We start from the raw sequence: 24,503 nt of genomic DNA, 5'->3' as shown, positions 1-24,503 counted from the left end.
ATGCTTAAAACTCAACAAGGCTTTCCCTTTTAATGAGGACTGCCTCCAATTTCTATGAAAGAGGAAATAAAAAAGAGCCATAGGAAGTTTTGGCAGATAAACTTTTTACAGGATTAAGAGCTGTTGTAGCACTTTCCAGGTACTGCTCTGTGAAACCCACACCTTGTGTCTCATAACCCTTTCTTTTTTTTGAATAATTGGATTGTATTTTGCATGTAATCTGTGTATGTCTACTGCATCGACTGTGCAGTGCTGCAGAATATGCAGATGCTTTATAAATATGTGTTTAATAAAAAATAAAAAAAAGATGATAAGTTGCATTGCAGAGAACAGGCTGTGTATAGTTTGGGTATATCCTCTCTTGCTTCTGAAGCAATACACCTGTTTAGTATCCTGCCCAGTGCTACAAGTAGCTTGTGTACATGCTGGAGTTCTGATTTAGATATACATGTGTCCTGGGGTGAACTGGTAAGAAATGAAAGACATATGTTATTTTGTTTCAAGCTAGAGTATTTGGGATATAGCAGAACATCCCTATGTCCTGGACAATAATATACCAAACTGTGCTGAAAAAGAAGTATTGTTCACATTAAGGAAACAGTAACACAAAATGTTTTATATTCATCTAAATACTTTCTAGCCCCCATTTTATGTTTTTAAGGGCACCAGAACAAAAATTGGTAAAAAATGAAAAACAAAGATACAGTTAAATCATTGCTTTACAACAAATCTCATTTTCATTCCACATTTACACATACAAACTGACACTGTGTAGTGTTCAGCACTAGTAACTTCAAGTAGCTGTACTGCCAGAAATAGCCATTAATAACCAAAGTGCTCATAATGAGAATTATTCCTTTCAATGTTTTGTAGTCATTGGGGACAAAAATGTATTCTGTGCACACTTTGAGAATATGTGCTCTTCAAGATGTTTGGGACCAAACTATGAAATTACAATATTGTTGCCTACACTAGTATCTCGTACAACTTGTGTGTGTGCATGCAGTAGTGCACAGTTTAGTGGTAACTGATTATGTCTTCTGGAGATACAGGAGTTTCAATATTATACTTTAAGGACAATGTGGGAACTATCACTGGTATAAAATTATGTGACCATGTTATTTTGTTATTTAACTTTTTGTTACTTGGGTAACATGAATGTTGATAGTGTTTTTTTAAATATGCATATGACAGGTAAAACAAGCAGAATTAGAAGCTGTTCGTTTTGCAAAAGAAAAGGAAGAAGAGGAAGCTCGGCAACAATCACTTCTTATAAAGAGAGAAAAAGAAATACAAAAGAAAGCAATTAAAAAGGAACGGCAAAGGCTCCGGACGTCATGCAAGGTTTGTACATGTGTGTACGTATGTATGTACGAGTGTAAGTAGTTGCACTCACTTTCCACATGGAAGTGTTTGAGTGCACATAGTGTATTACTGGGTAAATCACGGCACTCATAGACCTTGAAAACAAGGTAACAAAAAACAAAGTTTATTGAATGCACTAGAAAATCAGTTTCACAGGAGATGGGGCAATATGACCCGAAAGGCTATGTGAAGGACAACAACAACTTCAAAAAACAAGTACACACTTTTAGCAGTATTCCAAACACATTGGGTGCTCATTTACTAACACTGGTCAAATCTGCACCTGAACATTCACCCATGGCATCCAATCAGTAATTAGCTGAAGTAAAAAATTCATAATTAGCTACAAGATAAAAAATTAAAGCAATAATGTATTGGTTGCCATAGTTTCTGCCTAGGGTGGAGATTTGCTCATTGTTAGTGAATCTAAGAGCATTGGCTCTTTCTGAAAGCACATGAACAGGCAAAATTACCTGAGATGGCTGCCTACACACCAATATTACAACTAAGAAAAAAATTCACGTGTTGGGTCAGGAATTACTTTTTACATGGTTGATTAAATTATTTGCAGTGTAAACAGTGTAATTTAGATATAAGAACGACACCATAAAATCATGACAGAATCCCTTTAATGGGCTATGCAGTGTCTATGTACTTTCAGGACTGTTAATCCTAGGAATGATGACTCTTAGTTGAACAAACAGCCTGGTATTAGAAGTCTAAAATGCAAAAAAAATTTGCAAAAGACACACATATTTATTGGCTCTGATGCTTTTTAATACACTTCTGCTGAAACTTTCTTTTTTCTAAAGAACTGGAATTACTTTTCTGAAAATGAATCAGAGAGTGTAAAAATGATGGAGGAGATTGAAAAACTCTGTGATCGGCTTGAACTTGCAAGGTAATTGGTTGGAAGGTGTGGGGTAAATGTTAACATACACTGTATCATGAATATTTATCAATAGCTAAAAAAACTGCCCACTGTTTATCAGGAGTAAAACTGCTTATTACAGTTAAGTCATTATTTGTAGTGCACATGGCTTTTGAGGGTGGAGGTTTTATATACATAGATATTTTGCTAATTGTAACTAAACGTTGCATGGTCAGAATTTATTCTTTATTATACTGATGAGTTTACTATATTAAGAAAATACTGTAGCTCCCAACTGCAGCAAAATTAAAGTTTATCTTTGAACTGATCACACAAGCTTATTTTAATTTCCCATCCTGTCACACTGTTCTAGAAATGATGCTAGTTGTTGCTGCTCTACCACATTGCACCCAAACTAGTGGCCCTTTACCCCTTTTGCATCCTTTGTTTACCTACCCCACACACACACACACACACACACACACACACTCTCTCCGACGCTTGAGCGCGCGCACCTGCTCGATGCTGCGTGCATGCAAATTTTTCTTTAATACAGCGTCGGAGGGAGGGTCTGCTTCCTCTATAGTTGTGCCCTCTCATCAATAAAGTCTAGTTCGCATGTGCATTAGCGCAACAAAGACTACGAGGCACAGTGGTTTAATTAATAAAGTATTACAGTGTGGGGAAGTGATTCTTCTTTAGAGAACACTCCCAAACGTCCCAACTCCGCTTTCCATGCTGCATCTTGCTGTCCTGAAAATGTCTAGTTTTTTGGCTCTTCTTGGCCTCACCAATCGGCTTTTTTCGGCAGCCTTCCGGAACGTTACATTACAGTCTCGCGACGTCACGACTAAATATTATATAATCTAGTGGCGCTGCTAGCGTATTGGATGAGGGAATCATATCTCATACACAGGAAGGGAATTGGCTAAAAAGACAACGATCTTGTATTGGCTGTATAGTGGTGTAAAGGGCAAGTTAATCAGTAACATAACTATTTTTTGGGGCCCCAATTTTTTTTAACTTGTAAAGGGGGACCCTGATGCCAATGCTTTTTAAAAAAATATTCTTTGGGGCCCCAATTTTTTTTTTCTTATAAGGGGGGGGGACCTGGCACCAATGCTTTTTTTTCTTAACTCATAAGGGGGCCCTGACCATCAATAGCTTTTTTTAACTTGGACCTGGCACCAATGCTTTTTTTAAAAAAAAAAATATTTGGGGCCCCAATTTTTTTTTTACTTATAAGGGGGGACCTGGCACCAATGCTTTTTTTTCTTAACTTATAAGGGGGCCCTGACCATCAATAGCTTTTTATAACTTGTGTGTGTGTGTGGGGGGTTTACTTTTTTAGCGTTGATGTCTGTGTGTTCTTTTAACTGTGATGTGGAGTGGGCGGGGACAAGGGGGCCCCAAGAATTTAATTTGTACGGGGCCCCGTGATTTCTAATGGTGGCCCTGAGTGTTGATGACTTTCTGGCCTCTTGACTCCCCAGTGGAGGCCAGAATCTCCTTTTCCTAATGGGCACAGGCACACTTATTCTGAAAACCAAAAACCGCATATACTGTGATGAAATGTGGGGCATAGTACAATCTGGGCTTCTTTTGCTTTGTGTTTTCAGCTTCCAGTCCCTAAATGATACCCTTGCTGTCAGCACAAAAGAAGAAGGAAAATCTGCAGTGGAAAAACAGGTATTTTTATCGGTAGTGTTGGATATAGCTTCTGTAATTGGCGTTGATTACTTTATAATCTGATAGTAAAGATGATTCATCCTGCACTTATAGGGTGGTAAACCGACACTGAATGCAAGGGGTACAATGAATGGATTATGATAATAGGGTGAATAAAGTGAAAATCAAGACACAACAGGGTAGCATTAGATAAAGGGACAATATGATATATCGTTCCTCCTGTTGGCAAGCCAGGGCTGTATATTGTTCAACACTGCATGTGTCTTTCAGATTGAGGAAGTGAATGCACAGCTCAAAAAAGAAAAAGAACAAGAGGAGGCTCGTATGAAACAATCCACAAGGGGAGCAGACAACTCTGCTATGGGAGGAGGTAGTGGCAGCAAATCTTGGTCAGAAGATGACTTGCAGCTATTGATTAAAGCTGTTAACCTGTTTCCTGCTGGAACCAATGCAAGGTAAAGCTACAGAATGTACAGAATTGGAGGTGAGAGGGGGTGTGGAATTTGAATAAACCCTGTTTATAAGGAAAGATTATTACACGTATATCCATGTGTGTTATGTGAAAAATATTGTCACTGCTTGTTTTGAAAATACAGCTTTATATATCTGTTTTATGTTTACTTTCCAGGTGGGAAGTTATTGCTAATTACATGAATTTGCACTCCATTTCTGGGATAAAAAGGACATCAAAAGACGTTATCAATAAAGCAAAGTCTCTCCAGAAACTAGGTACTTATTGCAGTCTATTCTTTAAAGATAAAGTAGGCCTTTAACAATATGCTGGTTATGGGTTTATACGTGGGAAACACAAAAGCTACTGAACCTCACAGAACACGTGCACCCAGAAAATAAGCTGCTTTAATGTTAAAGTATAGCTAAATTATTCCTCAGAAATATGTATGTAAAAGCTTAATTGTTTACTGGAATATTATTTTTTGATTATGTAATGTCCATTTTAGTGATCTGTTCCCACATAACATTAAAATTATTATTTTTTTTTTGGTATGTGGGACGGGGTTGAATCTATTGCTATATTACCAGGTACCTTCAGCTATGTGAATTTTAACTTACAGCTATTGAAGTGCTGTTAATATGATGGACTTAACAAACATTGCATATGCAATTATTTATAGTTACTGGGATTTCTAGCCATTCATTAGACCCTAGATTTCAGAATACAAATAAAAGAAAATGTACAAATATATATGAGAAGGTGATACAAACCACATTTGTTCATCTCAGATCCTCAACAGAAGGATGACATAAATAAGAAAGCATTTGACAAATTTAAGAAGGAACACAAAGTGGTACCTCCATCTGTGGATAATGCTGTACCTTCAGAACGCTTTGAAGGTAAGTTTGTGATTTATTACTTTGTTGCTAAAGGGCTTCTGGCATTATATAAATATATAAAAATATATTTGCCCTTACAGCTTTAAACATATCTTAAGATTTTAATAGGAAGAGAGTTTTTAGAAACCCGTGTCACCTATAGTAAGTGGAATTTTTACTTCTATCATTTTGAGGGGAACACAGGAACCATGGGGTAAAGAGCCCCTCCCTGAAGTTTTAATAGGGAAGGGAGTCACCCTGGTCACCTATAGTAAAATATTGGAATTTTTCGATTTGTTGCATGGTAGTGCAGTTATATACCTGGGGACCATGAGCTGGGTTTACTCACCCAGAGGTCATTCATGAGGAATTAAAACAGGATAAACTTCAGGTATAATACTTACCGGTCAGGTGTTGGATGTTTTAGCTACAGAATCTGTTCCTTTAGCCTGATATCCCTTGTAATGACAACATTCAAGCAATGTGGACAAATATAGCAGTCCAAAAAGTTTGGTATAAATCTTATGGATGTCGATTATACTTTGTCTTGGAATGATAAAGAAATGATTACATTATCTTAAATCTATTTTGAGTTTATTTGGGCAAGACCAAGATTTTAAAAATTGCTGAACCTTCTGCTAAAGAAGTAGGCTAGAAATGTTGTACGTTATGTTTTGGGCTTCTGTTCCAGCCCAAGGCAACCACAGCCCTTTAGCAGTAAAGATCTGTGTCTCCAAAGATGCCCCAGTAGCTCCCATCTACTTTTCTGTTGAGACACTGCACATGCTGAGCTTATGGACCAATTTAAAGACCAAATATAGAATAGAAATGTCAATATAAGGCTGATTAGTAATTAATACAGATAATTACTACATGGCAGTACAGAAACCAGTGCAACTGGCGTCAGAATTTAATCACCAGCCTTATATAGCATTAGCTTATATAACAGACAAATCTCACTTTCTGTTGATAATTAACGACTAAGTTTAGCTTCCCAACAGCTGCTCCGAGCCCACTGAGCGTGTGAGTGTCGCAGATAATGGCCCCTTTTCACAAGTTTGAAGTCCTGGATCATTGTTGCTGTCGACTTTTTTTTTTTTTTTTAACATCATAACCTTTATTGTAAAGATAAAACATGACATACAGTTGAACATACCCGCATTGTATTCATGGTATTAAACATTATGCAAGGTACATTCAGTTTGCGAAAACAAATTAGCCTGGTATCCGTCGCATGTCATATTCACAACATCATACATACAGCTTGTGAAACAGATACAACAAAATAGGCCATCATCAATCATCTAGAATGGGAGTCTGTGATACGTAACCTCTTATAGGGGGGGCTTTAAAGGGTAAAGAGCCATTATATGTCTACAAAACTACTAGGAAGAGGGCCAGTTTCCCCATATTAAGTAAAATTTTCCAGAGGAGGCTCTTTTAGTGAACAAATATTGCATCCTATCAATGTAGAGCTTCATTTGTTCCAACCAACTTTTGTGAGTCGGGGCCTCTGGACTTTTCCATCTCATCGTTATATGTCTACGGGCCTGGAAAAGACTTTGCCTGATCATAATCAATTGATACCTGTTAAATTGGAAGCCTTCGCCTATGTTAAGTATAGCCAGTTCTGGGGTGGGTCGTATTTCCACAGAAACTGCATTTGAAATAGTGCGGAACACTTCACGCCAATAAAGATTCAGGTTGGGGCATTCCCACAGCATGTGTATAAAAGTGCCGGTATTCACCTTGCAGCGGGTGCAAGTTGGGGAAAGTTGTGGATTTATTCTGTTCAGCCGCACCGGTGTGAAGTATGCTCTATGAATTATGTATCTCTGAATCATTTTATGATCAGCATTTGGTGAGACAAATCTAGGGGCTTCTAGAGCATCCTGCCATTCCTCGGCTGTCAACGTGGGAATATCTTTCTGCCAGATTGCAAGTAGATTGGGACTAAGTCTATCATGTTTACAAAATCTCAGCACATCATATAAGTTGGAAATTAAGTGTTGGTTATCTTGCAGCTCTAATATTCTACAAAAGGGGGGTTTACCCAACTTAAAGGGGTCAGCAAGGAATGTATGTTTGACCTGCTCATACAGTAACCAGGAAGATCTGAAATTCCGAACTCCTGTTGAAGTACCACAAATGGCTTGAGTGAATTATCAGAGATAATGTGATTAATGGTTGTTATTCCTTTGCTAGACCATGGCCCTGCGGATTCTATGTTTTGGAACTCTTTGAGTAGATGGTTGTTCCATATAAGAATGTCAGGGTGCTTCGTTTGGGTAAGGCACAATGATAGGGCGCGTATCCACATTTGTTGCTGTCGACTTTAGGCTGGTGCAATAAGTTATAAAATATGGCATTTTTAGGCATATTAATTTTTAGGGTTTAGTTCTCCTTTAAGAGGATTATCAGCCTGTAAGATCATGTATAACTGAATGTTATATCTGCATTTGGCCTGTGGGGCATCCATTGCCTCTCAGTAGGGAGTGAATGATAGGAGTAGACTGTTGCCTGGAAATTCCTTAAAATCAACCACAGAAACCTGTGGTAGTTAAATTATCTATTTTTTTGTATCGCGCACAAGTACAGTTAATTTTAGTAGCAGGTCACCACTGAAACACTAATGTTTTGTTTTTCAAATATTTTATTGAAGTTTTACCATAAAACAAGCAGAATCAAAACGCAGCCTGTTTAAATGCAGTCATTAAGATATATATAACAAATGTCAGAAAAATCAGACAAGTCCTCAATAAATAGGGACATATCAAAGGCAATAGTTTAACAAAAAGATAAACAAATAAATCAAACTGTGATTGCAGACTGTAAGCTAATATATAAACACACACACACGACATAAATGAAACTAGAATGAAAAAGACCATTGTTTCCATAAATTTGCACAGAATGAAATAAAATTAAATATGGAGGAAACACTAATGTTGACCAGCTGTGAACTCTATTGGCACCTTGCACACCAACAGTGGTTATGAATCCCACTGGAATTCTCATTGGACAAGCAATTAGTGTTTTCGACATCTACTGAGTGTAACCTTAAAAAAATATGTTTTTTGGTGAAAGGCCCTGCTGTGGAAATGTCTCCATGGACAACTGAAGAGCAGAAACTATTAGAGCAAGCTTTGAAAACATATGCTGTGAATACTCCGGAGCGATGGGAGAAGATAGCAGAAGCTGTTCCTGGCAGATCCAGGAAAGACTGCATGAAAAGATACAAGGTTTGTTTCCCCATTTCCTAATTTATTGTGTGTTACTAGTGATGGGCAAATTTATTTGCCAGGCATAAATTCGCAAAACTGCCGCGATAACTCGCCGGCTTCCAAAATAAAATTGACACCGGCGTCTGTTTTTTTTTGGACGCTGGTGCATTTTCACCGGCGAATGCGTGCCTGTGTCCAAAACCAGATGCCGGCGTCCAAAACGAGACACCAGCGGCTTTTCGCAAATTTTTCGCCAAAGCAAAAAGGGACAAATTCACCCGTTACTATGTGTTACCTTGCCAAGGAATTGGAATTTTAGCAAAACAAGCAGAATGCCAATCAACAAGTCTGCTGCTAAAATTTCAATTCCAGGGGTCGTCCCATACACCTGAAATGATCATGTGCCATTTAAAAGGTCAGAAAACTGTCTACATTTAACCATTTCACTGGAAATGGCTTTTAAGAGTAGTTACCAATTAAATTGAATTGACACAGCAAATAGGAATGCTTGCCTGAAAGCAAGATGCTCTAGTTCCTATCAAAAATTTAGCATAGCCTACACTGTACTAATGAAACAAGCTACTTAAATAGAGGGGAACCAAAGTTTTTTGCTTGTGTGTCAGACTTATTGCAGTATTTGTTAACAGCCATGAATCTAAAGTTGAATTCAAGGTTCAGCAAAAGCCATTTCATATGATTTTTGGACTGTGTGGCCTCTGAATAATCTTCCTGACAATTTTCGTACAGTGACAGTTGGACAGGATACAAATTTTGTGTTGCATAACTATAATATCTGACGATATCCATGTGTGACCTGAGTATAAACAAAATTCACCCACAGAGGAACTTTATGTATGTTTATTTGGTGAATGTCTATATACTGTAGAAAAAGTTTAAAATGGAATGAAGATATGACATTTAAATATCATCTATACAGGATATTTAATAATGCACGATTTGTATAGATGGTAGTAAAATGTGGACATCTTTATCCAGATTAGGCAAAAGAGTCGCACACGCACACCTGGCCTCTCCCAATAATTACGTACGGTGTCTGGGGTATAGGAGGACGGCCCCTCCAACATTAATGAACAAAAGTAACTCCAGCACACGTAACATGCTCAAGGGATTGCTCCCGTGTTTAATGTCAATCCAACAATTATTGTTGGATTGACATCTTTATCCACACATCACTACTAATTCTGGGACATAACTTTCGTACAATTGTCAATTAATGGCCACAATATTGTCCGATTTTTACTTTACCAACTTTAACCCTACAATTTACATTTGAATTTTAGTTTATTATTGTTGAACGTCATCATATGAGAAATAAAATCTGAACGTGTATAGCCAGCTTAAGCCTTCTCTAGAAAGATGCTGTTTCCATATAGGGCAAAATGTCTTGCTCTGAATATACAGTATAAGTAACCTAGATGAATTTAAAGTAGTAACCTTCCACACTACTACTACTTTGTCTGTCAGGGGTACCAGCAAGAGACTGCTGCTCCAGTGCTGTGTCTGTTCATGTTTTATTTCCCTGATAACTGCTCTTAGAAGCAATTACTATGAAACCAACACAGCACTTGGCATAAAATAGACAGTTTGTGTACTTTTGAAAGTTTTACTTCTTTTTAGTTGGTGGACCACCTTAATATGCAATTCAGTTATGTATTACCTAAGGGTGTGGCACACGGGGAGATTAGTCACCAATCAACAATCTTTACTACTGCAGACGACTAATCTCCCCTTCCGACCGGCAATAATGTGATTCGCCAGTGGGATGACACATATATTGCTTCGTTGTCCGAAGTTGCCTCACGCGGGAAGGCATTTCGGGGAGATTTGTCCCTTGGTAACTAATCTCCCTGTGTGCCACCACCCTAATGTAGCAACAATATGGATTATTGTATGACACTGAATTACAGAGAAGCTAGATTTTACTTGCCACAGGCACAGTTGTACTCCGAAAAGCAATCTCATTCCAATGCAAAAATAATTTTACTTGCTCCAAGTTTATCCTTCAGAGTTAAGCACAAAAGGAAATTATGGTAAGCTATGGAGGTGTCTGCTATTGGTACAGGCCATTCTCTTTATGAACAAATGCAAGACATACACAACTATGCAATGATTTGACCTACAGTAAGTTGTGACTGCCTTTTCAAACCATACACAAGACATTTTTTATGAACATATACTTAAAATTCTCAGTGTCACCCTGGGCCCATCTACATCATTTTGTTAAAGTGGACCTGTCACCCAGACACAAAAGCTGTATAAAGTCATTTTCAAATTAAACATGAAATCCAATTTCTATTTTTATTAAAGCATTCATAGCTGTTGTAAGCTCATTTAAAAAATCTCAGCTGTCAATCAAATATTGTCTGCCCCTCCTCTATGCCTTAGACATAGAGGTGGGACAGACAATTACTTTCACTTTCCATTCAGCACTTCCTAGATGTCACTGCTCTCCCCACATTCCCTTCACTGTTTAATTGTGTAGCCAGGGCATGGGGATGGACATGAGGTCCCCCATTCTGGTGCACAAACAAGATTCTGAGATGATGCAAGGCTTGTCTTAATAACAGTGTCCACAAAATGGCTCCTGCCTGCTTGCTATAATTATGAATTCCCAGACTAAAGGAAGCAAGATTCAAATAATTTATATAGTGTAATTAAAGTTAATTTTGCTTGACTGATGTGATAAAATAGGGTTTTGAATAATTTTTTTTTTGGATGACGGGTCCCCCTTTAAGTCATTCGCACGTCTCTAGAACTGAAATTTCCAGAGCTAGGAAGGTAGATTAAATCAGCACAAGATAAGATCTCTTATGAAATACATAAAAGATGGAGGCCTGCAATTAAAATTCCTGGCCTCTGGCATAATGCTCATAAGTAATGAACTGTAAGGCATTGTATAAAAGTTTCAGAGGCGGTGCTATACTAGCATAGATCAGTGTATTTGCACAAAACAACCAGTCAGACCTTTGCTTTTATTTTTTAACTTGTAGATTGAGGGCAACCACACAATATTGCAGTCTTGTACCTGTGTTAGGTTGCACGGCTGGTTACAATAAAAACTATTATTCTTTGAGTAAGTCAGTGCAAGTCATATTCCCTTGTAAATAACCATTTTTCTTGCATTTAGTTGCACAAGGTTTGCATCTGTATGCTGACAGTTCTCTTCTCTCTCTAGGAATTGGTGGAAATGGTGAAAGCAAAAAAAGCTGCTCAAGAACAAGTGCTGAATGCCACCAAGACTAAGAAATGAACATGTTCTAAATGTTTGAATGTTTTATAATAAAAGTGCAGACAGTATATGAAGTGATAAATTCTGTTAACAGTAGATGTTATACACAGTTCTAGTAATGCACATTGAAGAGATCACTTGCTGCCATAGTATGTTACTTTCCCACGTCTTCCCAAAGAATTGCTCTGAATGCTGGTTCCTGTGCTTAGTCTTCATCCATCTTGGGTCAGAAGGCAAGGATATTCTGTAGGTTCTTCCATAGAGTACAGTATACGCAGTCAGAACCTTTTAGCACAACATCTATCTAGCTGAGTGCAACAAGTCTGCCCAATGCTGCAGGTGTTGGGATGCCTCCTATTTATTCTCTTAGCCAGTACATTCCACTTCTTATTCGGTCATAATTGGGAAGTTCTCCAATGGGGCCTAGTTTAAACAATAAAAATGACAGTGAACACCAGTGACATTTAAAGGAACAGTAACACCAAGAAAATGAAATATAATATACTGGTGTGTTTGGTTTAGAAAATCTACAATATAAATAAGCAGCTGTGTAGCCATGGGGGGCAGCCATTCAAGCACAGGATACATAGTAGATAACATATGTTCTGGAGAATCCCATTGTATACTACAGAGTTTCTGTTATCTGCTGTATATCCTCTGCCTTTTCTCCTTTTTCATTGCTTTAAAACACTTTCATTTTGTGCTGTTGCTGTTCATTTAAGCAAAACAAAGCACAAGGTAACCAGGGCCTAAGCATATGAGCATCAAATATACTCTTGCTGTGTGGTGTAATTATTGCATTCCATGTCACAGCAATGTGTGGGTTTATTGTGCTCATACTGTCCTGTATGTACAGGACTCTGAACCCTGCAAAAAAGGTTCATCACCCCCACAGCAAGTGCATCTATATATGTCCACGGATATGTCCTTGAGTTTAGAGTGGATGGTACAAAAAGCATTCTGTATTTTCTTTTAGTATCCCCTTCTAACTACTCTTGATGGATATATATGTGTAATATATACCAATGGTGAACTCAAAAGTAGCACATGGTGCTCCCAGAAGATATGCCAAAAAGAGCTAAAATTAGTATAGGTATGGGACAGTTATCGGGGAAACCCATTATCTAGAAAGCGCCAAATTACAGAATTGCAGTCTCCCATTTTATCCATATTAAAATTTTAAAAAATGATTCCCTTTTTCTCTGTAATAATAAAACAGTAGCTTGTACTTGATCCCAACTAAGATATAATTAATCCTTATTGGAAACAAAACCAGCCTACTGGATTTATTTTATGTTTTCTAGTAGATTTAAGTAATGACTATACAAATTAATGATCATTCTGGATAACAGGTCCCATACCTGTACTATTTAAAAATGTTATGTTTTGTGAAGGTGAATTTCCCAGGTAAGACATGAAAGAGCATGATCTTCTATTTGCCAGAAAAAAAAGAATACTCTATATATTTTGATTCTGAATTGCCTTACAGTAAAAGGACAACATTGCACAGAAAGGATAAGAATTATGCTGCATGTAAACACCTGGTACCACCCGCATATTTTCTGACATTGCTATGAATATAAGCTAAGGCAAGGATTCCTGGTCTCCACCCCACAATAACCCTTTATCACAGAACTACATTTTAGGGAAATGACACGTAGAATAATTCTGGGTATTTTGCTGCTCAAGCATTAATAGTTCACATAACAAAATGTCTAGAATAATTCAATTAAATAGCAATTGCTTATATGTGTGTGCGCGTTCACAGGTCAAGCTCTTTTCATTACGTAATGTTAACTGACAAGTTTCATGTCAATGAACTGACCCTTAAATGCACCCATGGGTCCAGGCAATTGCTACTGAAATGAATGATTCTGGACATTGTTACCTGCCCCTAGAGCCATTCAACTTTTACATTCATATAAAATGTAATTATTGCTTACCGACAGCAGCAACTGCAGGGCTCTTGTTATAAATATATTTGGTGCATACTTCACGTATTGTTTCAGCACTGATCAACTAAATAAAAGAAAAACAATTTAAAAAAAGCTTATTGGGATCTGCAGTAGAGTAAAATTTCGCTGCACATTGTCGTTTATGGAGAGCATATTGATTGAATTCATCTCCTAATCTGTACTCCTCATTCCATACCCATGCTACTTCATACAGCTTTTATTTAGGGCAGTGCTGTCCCACTGGTAGCCTGCCTCCAGCCCACAACCACCACCAAACCCCCCGCCCCTTGTGTGACCCCCCCACATGAAAGTTTGCCTGCTGTGATTGCTTCCCTTGCCCCCCTGAGATTAATTGGCCTCTGCATTGTTTATATCCTAAATTCAGACTATAAACGCCTGCATTGTTCACACCTGTAACACCTCGATTGTTCACCCCCGTTAAAACCATGTACTGTTCACACCTCAGACCCAGACTGTAAATGCCCACATTGTTCACATTCCAGAAACTGCTGCTGAATTTAAGTGTATGTTTTAATCTGACAATTTTTTGACATAAGTGAGATCCTTGGTTTTTTCCGTTTCCGATCACCATTGATGTGGACATGGTCTTAAACGTTTGTGGTAATATGGGAGTGGTTTAAAACAGAGTCATCAACACTGGCTTCCCTTATCGGCCCTCCACCATGTAGGCCAGAAATTCCAGCCCTTGTTACCACAGAAGTTGGACATCATTGATTTAGGGCGTTGCTCCTCCATCTTGGGGCCTTCTTCCATTAAGGAATTTTAACCTGGTTTTTAACATTATTCAGACTGTCCTCTTAACTTATAGCTTCTGTTTTGTTTATTTTTTTTATTTTTTTTTAGTATGGCTAACATGGAAGCCAATTTATTGCCCTGCTGTATGAATTAGGTGAGGTCTCGCTGCCCACAGTTTTATATCCATACAGGTGCAGCAACATGTTAGGGAGAAAAAAAAGATGAACAAATGCTGAAATGTTCTATAAATCAGGCATGCAGCATGTGGCAACCTTCAAATATAAATACCTGTAGTACATTTACATCCATTTTTGTGCAGTTTTTGGATACATGGACAGTTTTTTTTTTGTTTGCAAAAAACTGTCTGTAAACAGTCCCTTAGTAGGGACAGTTACCTTAGGCTTCTTGTCTGCCTGCATAGAAACGCTGCTGGACAAACAGCAGATGAGCACAGATCCCCATTCATTCACTCAGTGTGTTAAGTGCACTGACCAGCGCCTCGTCTGCCTGTATGCACATGAATATCTTTTGGCAAGAAAAAAATGCATACCTTTACATTATTGTACCAAAATCAGTGCAGGCAGACAAGCATGGATGTGGATCTGCTAAGATAAGCTGTTTGTCTAGCTGCATTTCTATGCAGCTAGACTAGTGATCCCCAACCAGTAGCTCATGAGCAACATGTTGCTCTCCGACTGCTTGGATGTTGCTCTCAAAGCAGGTGCTTATTTTTGAAATCCAGGCTTGGAGGCAAGTTTTAATTGCATAAAAACTATGTATAATGCCAACTAGAGCCTCATGTAGGCTGCCAGGCCACATAGTGGCTACCAAATAACCAAATCACAGCCCTTATTTGGCACCCCAAGGGAATTTTCATGCTTTTGTTCCTCCCCAACTCTTACATTTGAATGTGGTTCACGAGTAAAAAGGGTTGGGGACCCCTGACAAACAGACTAGTGTGACATTAGCCTGTCTTCTCATAGCATATATAGAAAGTTGCCATAAATCTATGCATGAACAGGTAATCCCCTTCAATAGCATGCTTTATATAGTGCTCATTAACATATATTGATCTATCAGAGTTTCCTACAGAGGGGTTGTATTTATCCGTTTAGTCCATTACATAGGAATATGTTCCCTGATCATGGGCAACTATTAAACTGAGCCATCTCAGACAAGTGGAAATCTGTCAATGTAAAGTTAACTTAAAAGACCATGCCATATAATTTAAATAGTATACTAATTAAGTGTATTAAGGCACTTTATCCTGCATTGTTGTAAGCAATGTTTGAGGTGGAAAAATATGCAACAAGATTTATGTGCAAAACACAGATGACAGTGTGTCATATGCAGAAGGTGAAATCAGCAAAAATTTTATGGGTCTTGGGAAAAAAAAGCAAATAAAAATGAAAGAAATATGGCCACTTAGAAAGTCAGACTTACGTCAATCCTTGCTTCAAGTTCAGGCAATGGAATTCTGCGGTTGTAACACAACATCTGTCTGCCAATATCTTCACAAATAGGGGTGGATCCTTTCAAAAAATGAAAAAGCAATGGTAAACACAACATACAATATCATTTTATAGATTTAATGTCATTTCTTTAACTTACCATCAAGCTGGAGCAACATATTTGTTTTTAGCAGATTCTTAGCGCGCGCAACCTCATTTTCAGTCACACTAGTACAGAGTCTGATCCTTTTGGAGAAAATAGAAAAAAACTTAACTGGAAGCAAACTCTGATTATACTGAATTTGATTCTTATTCAGCAAACCAAACACATGGTAGGACTGGGCACCTGACACTGTGCAATCACAATTTGAGGAAACAAGCAATAGTGACAAAGGCATAACTGGCTCCAGAATCCTTACCATTCTCTCTGAACAAAATGCATCATATCTTCCACAGTGTTGGGCTCACACACCATATAGAGCCCCCAGAGTCCAGTGTCTGTATAACATGTGTTGAACGACTGAAAGCTGTGACAGAGGTTTCCATGACATGTGAGCTGGGCTAGTTTACTGGATAAATTCTGCGTATTAAATAAAATAAAGAAAGCTGAAGATTCATCCCAGTTAGAGTGTACATGCTAATGTTTGAGAATAGACAGAGTATAAACAAAGATTCCCTCTACAATTAACCCTTTAAGTGGCACAGAGTAACAAGTAAGCAACAGAGCCATACATTCTGCATTCCCAGGTTCCGCTATCTGTAATGTCAAGAATCACAATTCTAGCATGATGAGACCACATGCCCTTAGTAGAAGTAAAATCAGCAGTGCAGATGATAGTAAAGGAAAGACAGATACTTCTTAAAATAGCAATTATATGAAAATCTAATTTTAAAATCATTGAAGGTTTTCTAAGACTCAAATATTGGAAAGTTGCTTAAATTACATTTGCATTCATGGTGCAAAATCGTATATATATTTACAATTTAAAACACCTTTCATATATTGATATTAGAAGGAATAGGTTTTAAAATCAGAAACAATACTAAAAAAAATACATAAAACTGCACATAAAAAAAATTTTTTTTAAAAATAATTGACTGTACCACACCACTGCCAAATGATCTGTCCCAGTTTCCAATAAGTGTATTGGCTACCATGAGTGGGATTGTGTCTGGATGGGACCAACCCACTGCTTCTACAGCAACTGCAATGTGAGCAAGTGGCATTTTATCATCTCGAACGCGGATCTGTAAGTAAAAGAAAAAAAAAAAAAGGGGGTTCCTGTACTATGTATGTATTAGTATGCAAGCTCACAACACAGAAATACGCAGACTATTGTACTTTAAATTAATTTGTGTTTTCTTTCCACGGTTAAAATTTTTTTGCACCGAAAGTCACACTTTTAAAAACTTGTCTCTGAGTTAATAAGCAAAAAAAAATTTGCCATCTAAAATCAGGCGAGGCCATGTAGAAGTCGACGGGAGTTGTCCTAGGCAAAGCTCAAAGTTTTGGTGGTTGATTTGAAGGTTTTTATTTGAAAACCAGATCAACTTGAGTTTCCGGGACATAAATTTGATCGATAGTTTTTCTCCCCCTGTCGTTTTTCATTGGATTTTTTGACATTTGAATTTTTCCATAAATACGCAAACCTTTGAAATTCGAGTTTATCCGAGGTAGAAAAACCCTCGTACAACTCACAAGTTCTATTCTTGATAAATCTGCCCAAAAGTACCTCTACAGTCACAGAAATGTTTTATCTTTAATCTGGAAATGATAAATACTTCATACCTCACTGCCTGTGAAGGAGCAGGAAGGAAGGGTTTCCCCATCATATATGGATGGTAAATTACCAAAATGAAACTTTGCCAAGTCCTGCAATTCGTCATGAGATACACCTTAAACAAACAAAACAAATTTATTTCAGAATTTCTAATGTGTAAGAAATCCACACATTTTATTTTCAACATTGGGCTACAGTATTTAAAAAAGGTTAGATTTTTTTTTTTTTTAAATTTGCAATAAGATAAACATGGGTGAAACAGACAGGTACAGTTTGTGGCATCAAATAAAATTTGCAAAATAAAAAAAAGATTTGTATAAAACTTAATTTTAGCATAGCACACACCTAAAAGGGTATAAATAAATAGCAGCATACCCACACCTATATTAAAATACGGTCTATTGTCAAAGAAACTATGGAATCCAATTTCCACTAAGAGGCAACCGAAATTTGAAAAACTGGTTCACTAAATCTTGGGTTTGCTTTGAAAATTGTTAGAAGGGTTTGCCCAGTTAAATGAAAGTACAGTGGTGCTTCAAAGTTTGTGAACCTTTTAAAATCCTCTATATTTTTATATGAATGTCACCTAAAACATCATTTTCAAACAAGTCCTAAAAATAGATGAAGAAAACCTAATTAAACAAATCAGAAAAAAAAAAATTTGGAAATGTATTTATTGAAAAAAAATATCCATTAACATATCTGCGTGTGGCAAAATAAGTTAATAAGTATTCGCTTTCTTTTGCTCAGTATTGGTGTGACCCCTTGTGCAGCAATAACTGCAACTAAACATTTGTGGTTACAGTTCATCAGTCCTGCACATCGAGGAATTTTAGCCCATTCCTCCATACAGAACCGCTTCAGCTCTTGGACGTTGGTGGGTTTCCTCACATGAACCGCTTGCTTTAGGTCTTTCCACAATACTTCAATTGGATTAAGGTCAGGACTTTGACTTGGCCATTCCAGAACATTCACCTGCTTCTTCTTCTTTAACTATTCTGTGGTAGAATAACTTGTGTATTTAGGATCATTATCTTGCTGCATGATCCACTATCTCTTGAGATTCAGTTCATGGACAGATGTTCCTTTAGAATTCTCTGGTATAGTTCAGAATTCATTGTTCCATCAATTGTGTCAAACTTCCCAGATGCAGCAAAACAGGCCTAAACCAGAACACTCCCCCCTCCATGTTTCACAGTTGGGATAAGGTTCTTATGGTGGAATGCAGTGTTTTTATTTCTCCAAATGTAATGCTCCTTATTAAGGCAAAAAAGTTCTATTCTGGCTTCATCCATCCACAAAACATTCTACCAGTATCCTTCTGGTTTGTCCACGTGATCTTTAGCAAACTGTAGACCGTCAGCAATTTTTTGAGGGAGAGCAGTGGCTTTCTCCTTGCTACCCTGCCATACACACCATTGCTGTTCAGTTTTCTCCTGATGGTGAACTCAAAATTCAACATTTGCTTAAAACTTACCCAGGGTTCCTTTGTAACCTCTAAGACTGCCTTGCAGTTATCTTTGATGGTCAACCACTAGGTAGGTAGGGTATTTAATTTCCTCCATGTGTACACAATCTGTCTGACTGTTCATTGGTGGAGTCCAAACTCTTTAGACAGAGTCTTGTAACCTTTTCCAGCTATATGGGCATCAACAACTCTTTTTCTGAGGTCCACAGACACCTCCTTTGTTTGAGTCATGCTACAAATCAACAAATGTGTTATTTATGTGTGATCAGGCTTTGCTGGATCCCCATTCTTTAAATAAAACAGGGTCTCACTCACACCTGATTGTTTTCCATTGATTGAAAACACTGGACTCTGATTTCACCTTCAAATTATATGATAATCCTAAAATGTCACTTTTGCCACACGCAGATAGGTTATTGGATCATTTTGTTTCCATTAAATACATGACCAAATATAATATTTTTTGTTTTATTTGTTTAACTAGGTTTTTTTTTTAACTAGGTTTTCCTCATATACTGTTAGGAGTTGCTTGAAAATCAGATAACGTTTTAGTTCACATTCATATAAAAATATAGAACATTTTAATGGGCTCACAAACTTCCAAGCACCACTCTATATATTTATCTATATAGTATGGTTTGTAATCAAATGCATTAAATATATTAGTCCATATGATACTAGAGGGATCTATAGCTGAGATTACACTTTGTAATATACTTAACATATTTTGATCTACCTTGCTTAAAACAGAACAGTTTCTTCTTTTCTGCAAGCCACAACATGTAAGGGGCTCTAATCCTCTTGCAAGGGGGCCAGCAGCATTCCTGTTTACTGAACAGAGCAGCAACCCAAAGGAAATGAGCAAGTGCTTCTGATATAAGAGTGATGCTAGCCTTCTAGCAAGAGAATAGGACTGTCTTAAATGTTATTTTATGACAAGAGGAACTTAAGAAAAAAGAAAGTGAATAGAAAGGAGGAAAACTATTTTTCAGAGCAGGTCCTTGGTGTTTTTCTGTTGGGAGTCAAAGATAACCCCCAGACGTTTGAGTTGACAAGATTAATGAGCATGCCACCAATAGACATAGTAGGGTAGAGTATGACCATTTCGGATTTCAGATGGCTCATCCAGTTGGAGATTGCTAGAAGACTGTTAGAGATTTCAGTCTCCATTTCATCTATTAATGAAGAGGTTACTAAATATATTTGGAGATCACAAGCATACAGATGAGATTTAAAGCCAAACATGGAATCTCCAAAATACCATGTGTATAGGGAGAATAACAAAAGATCAAGCACAAGACCTTGCAGCACTCCTGAAACAGTTATGTTAGCATAACAGATAGTGAAGGATTGGTTAAAAAAATATGCAAACCTTTAAAACAAAAATGTAAAATCAATGAAAGTGCTATTCTTAGCACTTTTTGCAATTTACGTTCATTCTTAATACCAAGAAAATGCACAATTTGCATAAGGAGGGAGTGGTCACCCATATCAAATGCAGGTTATATAATAATGATATGCATAATAATGATATGCATAGTACTTGCCTCCTGCAGCTGCTAGAACTATCCTTGGTCCTTTGTAATGTGTTGTTATATACTCCACTAAATCGTTGCGATTTATGGATCTATGAAAGTAAGAGAACATTGCAACATTTACTAAACAAATAGCAACCACAATACCAACTGCAGCATTTACTAAACAAACAGCAACCACAATACTAACTGCAAATAACACTATTGCTTGCAAGGTAACGCTGTCTGTGTTGCTGGACCTACTTGATATTCTCTGTGGGTCCAAGTATTGTCCTTCCCAGAGCAGTGCTGTGATATGCTGTTGCATGTAGGTAATCAAAAACCACTTCTTGTAGATTGGTCTCCACTTCCTGCATCTCCCGTAGAATGACTCCTCTTTCCCGTTCAATCTCAGCCTCACCTAGGGTGCTGTTCTGAATAATGTCTGCAAGGATTTCCACTGCTGTATATACAATGGAGGTCATGTTATTTGAAAGCCAAATATATTTATTATATGCATCAATCACAACACAGGTCAATACAGGGCTCATTAAATCACATACAGGATGCTTCAGGATACTATAGGAAAGAGGAATCCACATTACAGATTGCCTCCGGAGAGACAGCCCCATTGCATGTTCTTAGATGAAAATATTCTCAAATAGAAGAGGGGGATGGTGGTTAGCACAGCTTTTTTTAAAGTGAATCACTTGATAAAGGGTATTGAACCCGAAACATGTTGTGTTTACCACTACCTGGAATAAAAAGTTGTTTGCAGTAATAAAAATATTCTCAAACACTACACAACAAGCTCCTGTGAAACACTGTTTTCCTTTTATACATTAAAAATTTGGCCAAGCCGCCCTTTGGTTCCCCCCACAATTATAAATTTCATCAAGTGCATTCAGTCACCAGGAAATTATTATGCATTATATGATAAAACCCTACTAAGAGTGCTTTTATACAGATGATGGAACACCACGGTGACTTCTTATATCCTCATATTTCACAACATTATTATTTGTAAAACACAATTTTCAGTGAGTCAGTGATGTAAATACATCAATGAAAAAAAATGACAACACATTTCATCACTAAGCATCATTTAGAAGGTTATCATTTACATTGTGCATGGGGAATGGATGGCAAACAGTCACATATATGATTGAAATAGAACCATTTATCAACGTTGATCACTCTGGTTCCATTACAGAACAGTTAAAACACCAAAGGCATCTTAATAGTATTAATTAAAAAGTTATGCAAACATTGCCTTTTCAGGAGATAATCTGTAATTGTGCAAATATAAGACTCACCTCTTGGTAGATCTTTGGAGAAAGCTTTTGCATAGTATACAGTCTGCTCTCGAGAAGTGTATGCATTAAGATGAGCACCCATGTTTTCAATCTCCAGCTCCAAGTCAAGCTGGGAACGGTTTTTAGTTCCCTGAAAAAATAAAATTTGTAATACTTGCTTCCAACTGTATTAGGATAATGGCACGAGGAGCAATTTGGCACTTCTTGTGTCATGAAGGAAGACTTTTTGTCTGATTATGCGATTAAACTGGCAAGACTAAGGCGATTTTAAGTCTTTTAAAGTATTTTCAGGTGTTATGTTGCCTGACCCAGAGGTAATTTACATGTGACAAAACACTTGTGTCCCATTACTCTTAGGAATAGTATTTGTGCTTGGTGACTAGTTCCTATTCTTACAAGAAGTAATTAAACCTACAACGCTTGCCTTTTCTGAAGTCACTCGCTATTCTGTACAAGAACACAATGAACAGCTCAGTAGTTCAGCAATATCCAGATTCTCTTTAACATGCCATATATTAATAGACTTATTGCCACTGTGTTGAGTTAGATGATGTCTCACATAAATCTGTAAATCCCCAGGAAGCTAAATTTAAAATACCACCATGATTTAAACCTCAAATTGTAGGTCTGTTCACCATAGGAAGACTTACAACAGTGGCTGTCGGGGGTCTATCCTAAATCGCAGTTAGACTTAGATTTGGGTAAAACACACAAGCACTCCAGTTACAGAATATGTTTACTTCCTTTTAATACTCTTATGTAATAAAAATAAAATTTCCCAATTTACCTTAAATGCCATGTGCTCCAGAAAATGTGCAGTTCCATTATTCATCTGGTTTTCATACCTACTTCCAGCATCAATCCAGAGTCCAACCTAAAACACACAGGATTTCACTTATAGGGAACAATAGTTAAAACCATGGTTTATATTTTTATTTGCACTGCCCAGCTATCTCAGGAAAGCTTTTCTTTGTTGTCCTATATTTTTTCAATACACAATCATAACAGCAGAGAGTACATTCAAAATACAAATGTTTTCGTACCGTGCAAGTTAAAAGTCCAGAGTCCTCTGAAGCAACTCTTAGTCCATTCTCCAAAGTAGTCACTTTAGTCTCTGGTACATTTAGAACTGCTTGGGTTAATGCTTGTGTGGACCTATTTCTGATTATTCCAGATCTTATGGACTATACAGATTGGTAAAAAAAAGACAGAAAGAAGTGTAAATAAAACTGACAATTATATTACATCCCCATTATACATTAAACTTTTATTCTGCACATAAGACATGTTGGCCTATTCCTATATTCCCAACAATTCATGTTTTGCAATAAGAAATCTGTAGGAAAACAAATTATTGATGATAACTAACAATTATCTTTGCTAAACTGGCTCTACATATGTACATACATACATGCAACCAATCTCAGCAAACTGTAACCAAATAAAGGCAATTTTAACAATAGCATAATCATATTTAATTACTCAATTTAAAATGATTACCAGATTATCTGACTACATATGAAAAAAAAAATATCAAAGATAGATTTTTGTCTCAAATCTGCACTATACCTGGGGGGAGGGGGATTATAGGTGACAGATAGGATGGATTAATAATTTAAACTTCATCAGCAACCTGTCAAATCACATAACAGCACCTGTTTAAATGGCTAAATGCCCAACTCAGGCTTAGCACCAATGAGAACCAGGCTGCATAAAAATGAAGATAAAAAAATGTAACAAAGAGAAATGGGTTATGGTATAGGCCACTCACATGGCTTCTACATAAACCAGATTATCGTCATTTATTTATAGAATGCCAGTAAATTATACATCACATTAATTTATAATTTAGGAAAAAATTATTACAAAATAAAATTGAATGAGATGGAATTGCTCACTAGAGCTACAAATGTAATTGATATAATCAATGTTGCCATCTGTTTTCTTTTATCCAAAGTATGAAATGAATTGAGCTCTCTAGACACAGTCAGAGAAGGGGGGTGGAGACAAGGGCAACAAATAAGGTGCCAGAGGGCACGGTCACACTGCAGTAATGCTTGATCACTGGGTGAATACAAACTGCCTTGTTAGAATGTATTATGTAGTATGTGGATATTCAAGAGTTATAATATAAAGCATACTTGTTATTCTATGTACTGGCAGCAGGTAGGAAGATGGGTAGGCTGATAACACAAATCATTTAAAAGATGTTTCACTCCTTTGCATTTCAATCTTCTATTGCATCTCTAGTTCATATTACACAGGGAATGACAATCACAGATATAACTGTGGGATTACATAACAGCCTCATAGATGTTACTGGGTACGAGCTCTTCTATAGCGATACATTGAATAACACAGAAATCTGACATACGCGCCGGCAGCCTAAGTAGCCAATCCATGCATGGGCTCACACCACCGCCAGACTTGCCCACTGTACCTGCGATTTGCTCACCAAACCCCTGACTGCAGCCCTCCCGATAAATCCACTCAGTCTCCTTAAGGACGCCGCCATCTTGGCTGAGCCAGCT

General features: G+C 37.3%; 2 protein-coding genes across 2 annotated transcripts in view; one reads left to right on the top strand and one right to left on the bottom strand.

The window, feature by feature from the left end:
* dnajc2.S (DnaJ heat shock protein family (Hsp40) member C2 S homeolog) overlaps window positions 1-11,799 on the top strand; it is a 20,972-nt gene extending 9,173 nt beyond the window's left edge. The window contains exons 10-17 of the mRNA XM_018255773.2: window positions 1,195-1,344; window positions 2,178-2,266; window positions 3,856-3,925; window positions 4,196-4,380; window positions 4,554-4,654; window positions 5,168-5,278; window positions 8,345-8,499; window positions 11,678-11,799. Of these exons, the coding sequence (XP_018111262.1) occupies window positions 1,195-1,344; window positions 2,178-2,266; window positions 3,856-3,925; window positions 4,196-4,380; window positions 4,554-4,654; window positions 5,168-5,278; window positions 8,345-8,499; window positions 11,678-11,752 (936 nt within the window). The 3' untranslated portion in view covers window positions 11,753-11,799. The remainder of the gene's footprint in view (window positions 1-1,194; window positions 1,345-2,177; window positions 2,267-3,855; window positions 3,926-4,195; window positions 4,381-4,553; window positions 4,655-5,167; window positions 5,279-8,344; window positions 8,500-11,677) is intronic.
* pmpcb.S (peptidase (mitochondrial processing) beta S homeolog) lies at window positions 11,456-24,503 on the bottom strand. The gene is given in 13 exon segments (NM_001095449.1): window positions 11,456-12,154; window positions 13,675-13,750; window positions 15,886-15,974; window positions 16,054-16,139; window positions 16,313-16,473; window positions 16,998-17,141; window positions 17,683-17,789; window positions 20,690-20,769; window positions 20,921-21,119; window positions 21,973-22,102; window positions 22,760-22,846; window positions 23,016-23,156; window positions 24,413-24,503. Coding segments are annotated over 13 exon segments (1,440 nt in total). The 5' UTR covers window positions 24,488-24,503; the 3' UTR covers window positions 11,456-12,089.

Source organism: Xenopus laevis, chromosome 3S (assembly GCF_017654675.1).
Source record: "Xenopus laevis strain J_2021 chromosome 3S, Xenopus_laevis_v10.1, whole genome shotgun sequence".
In the NCBI taxonomy this organism is placed as follows: domain Eukaryota; kingdom Metazoa; phylum Chordata; class Amphibia; order Anura; family Pipidae; genus Xenopus; species Xenopus laevis.
This window is presented reverse-complemented; position numbering and strand designations above follow the sequence as displayed.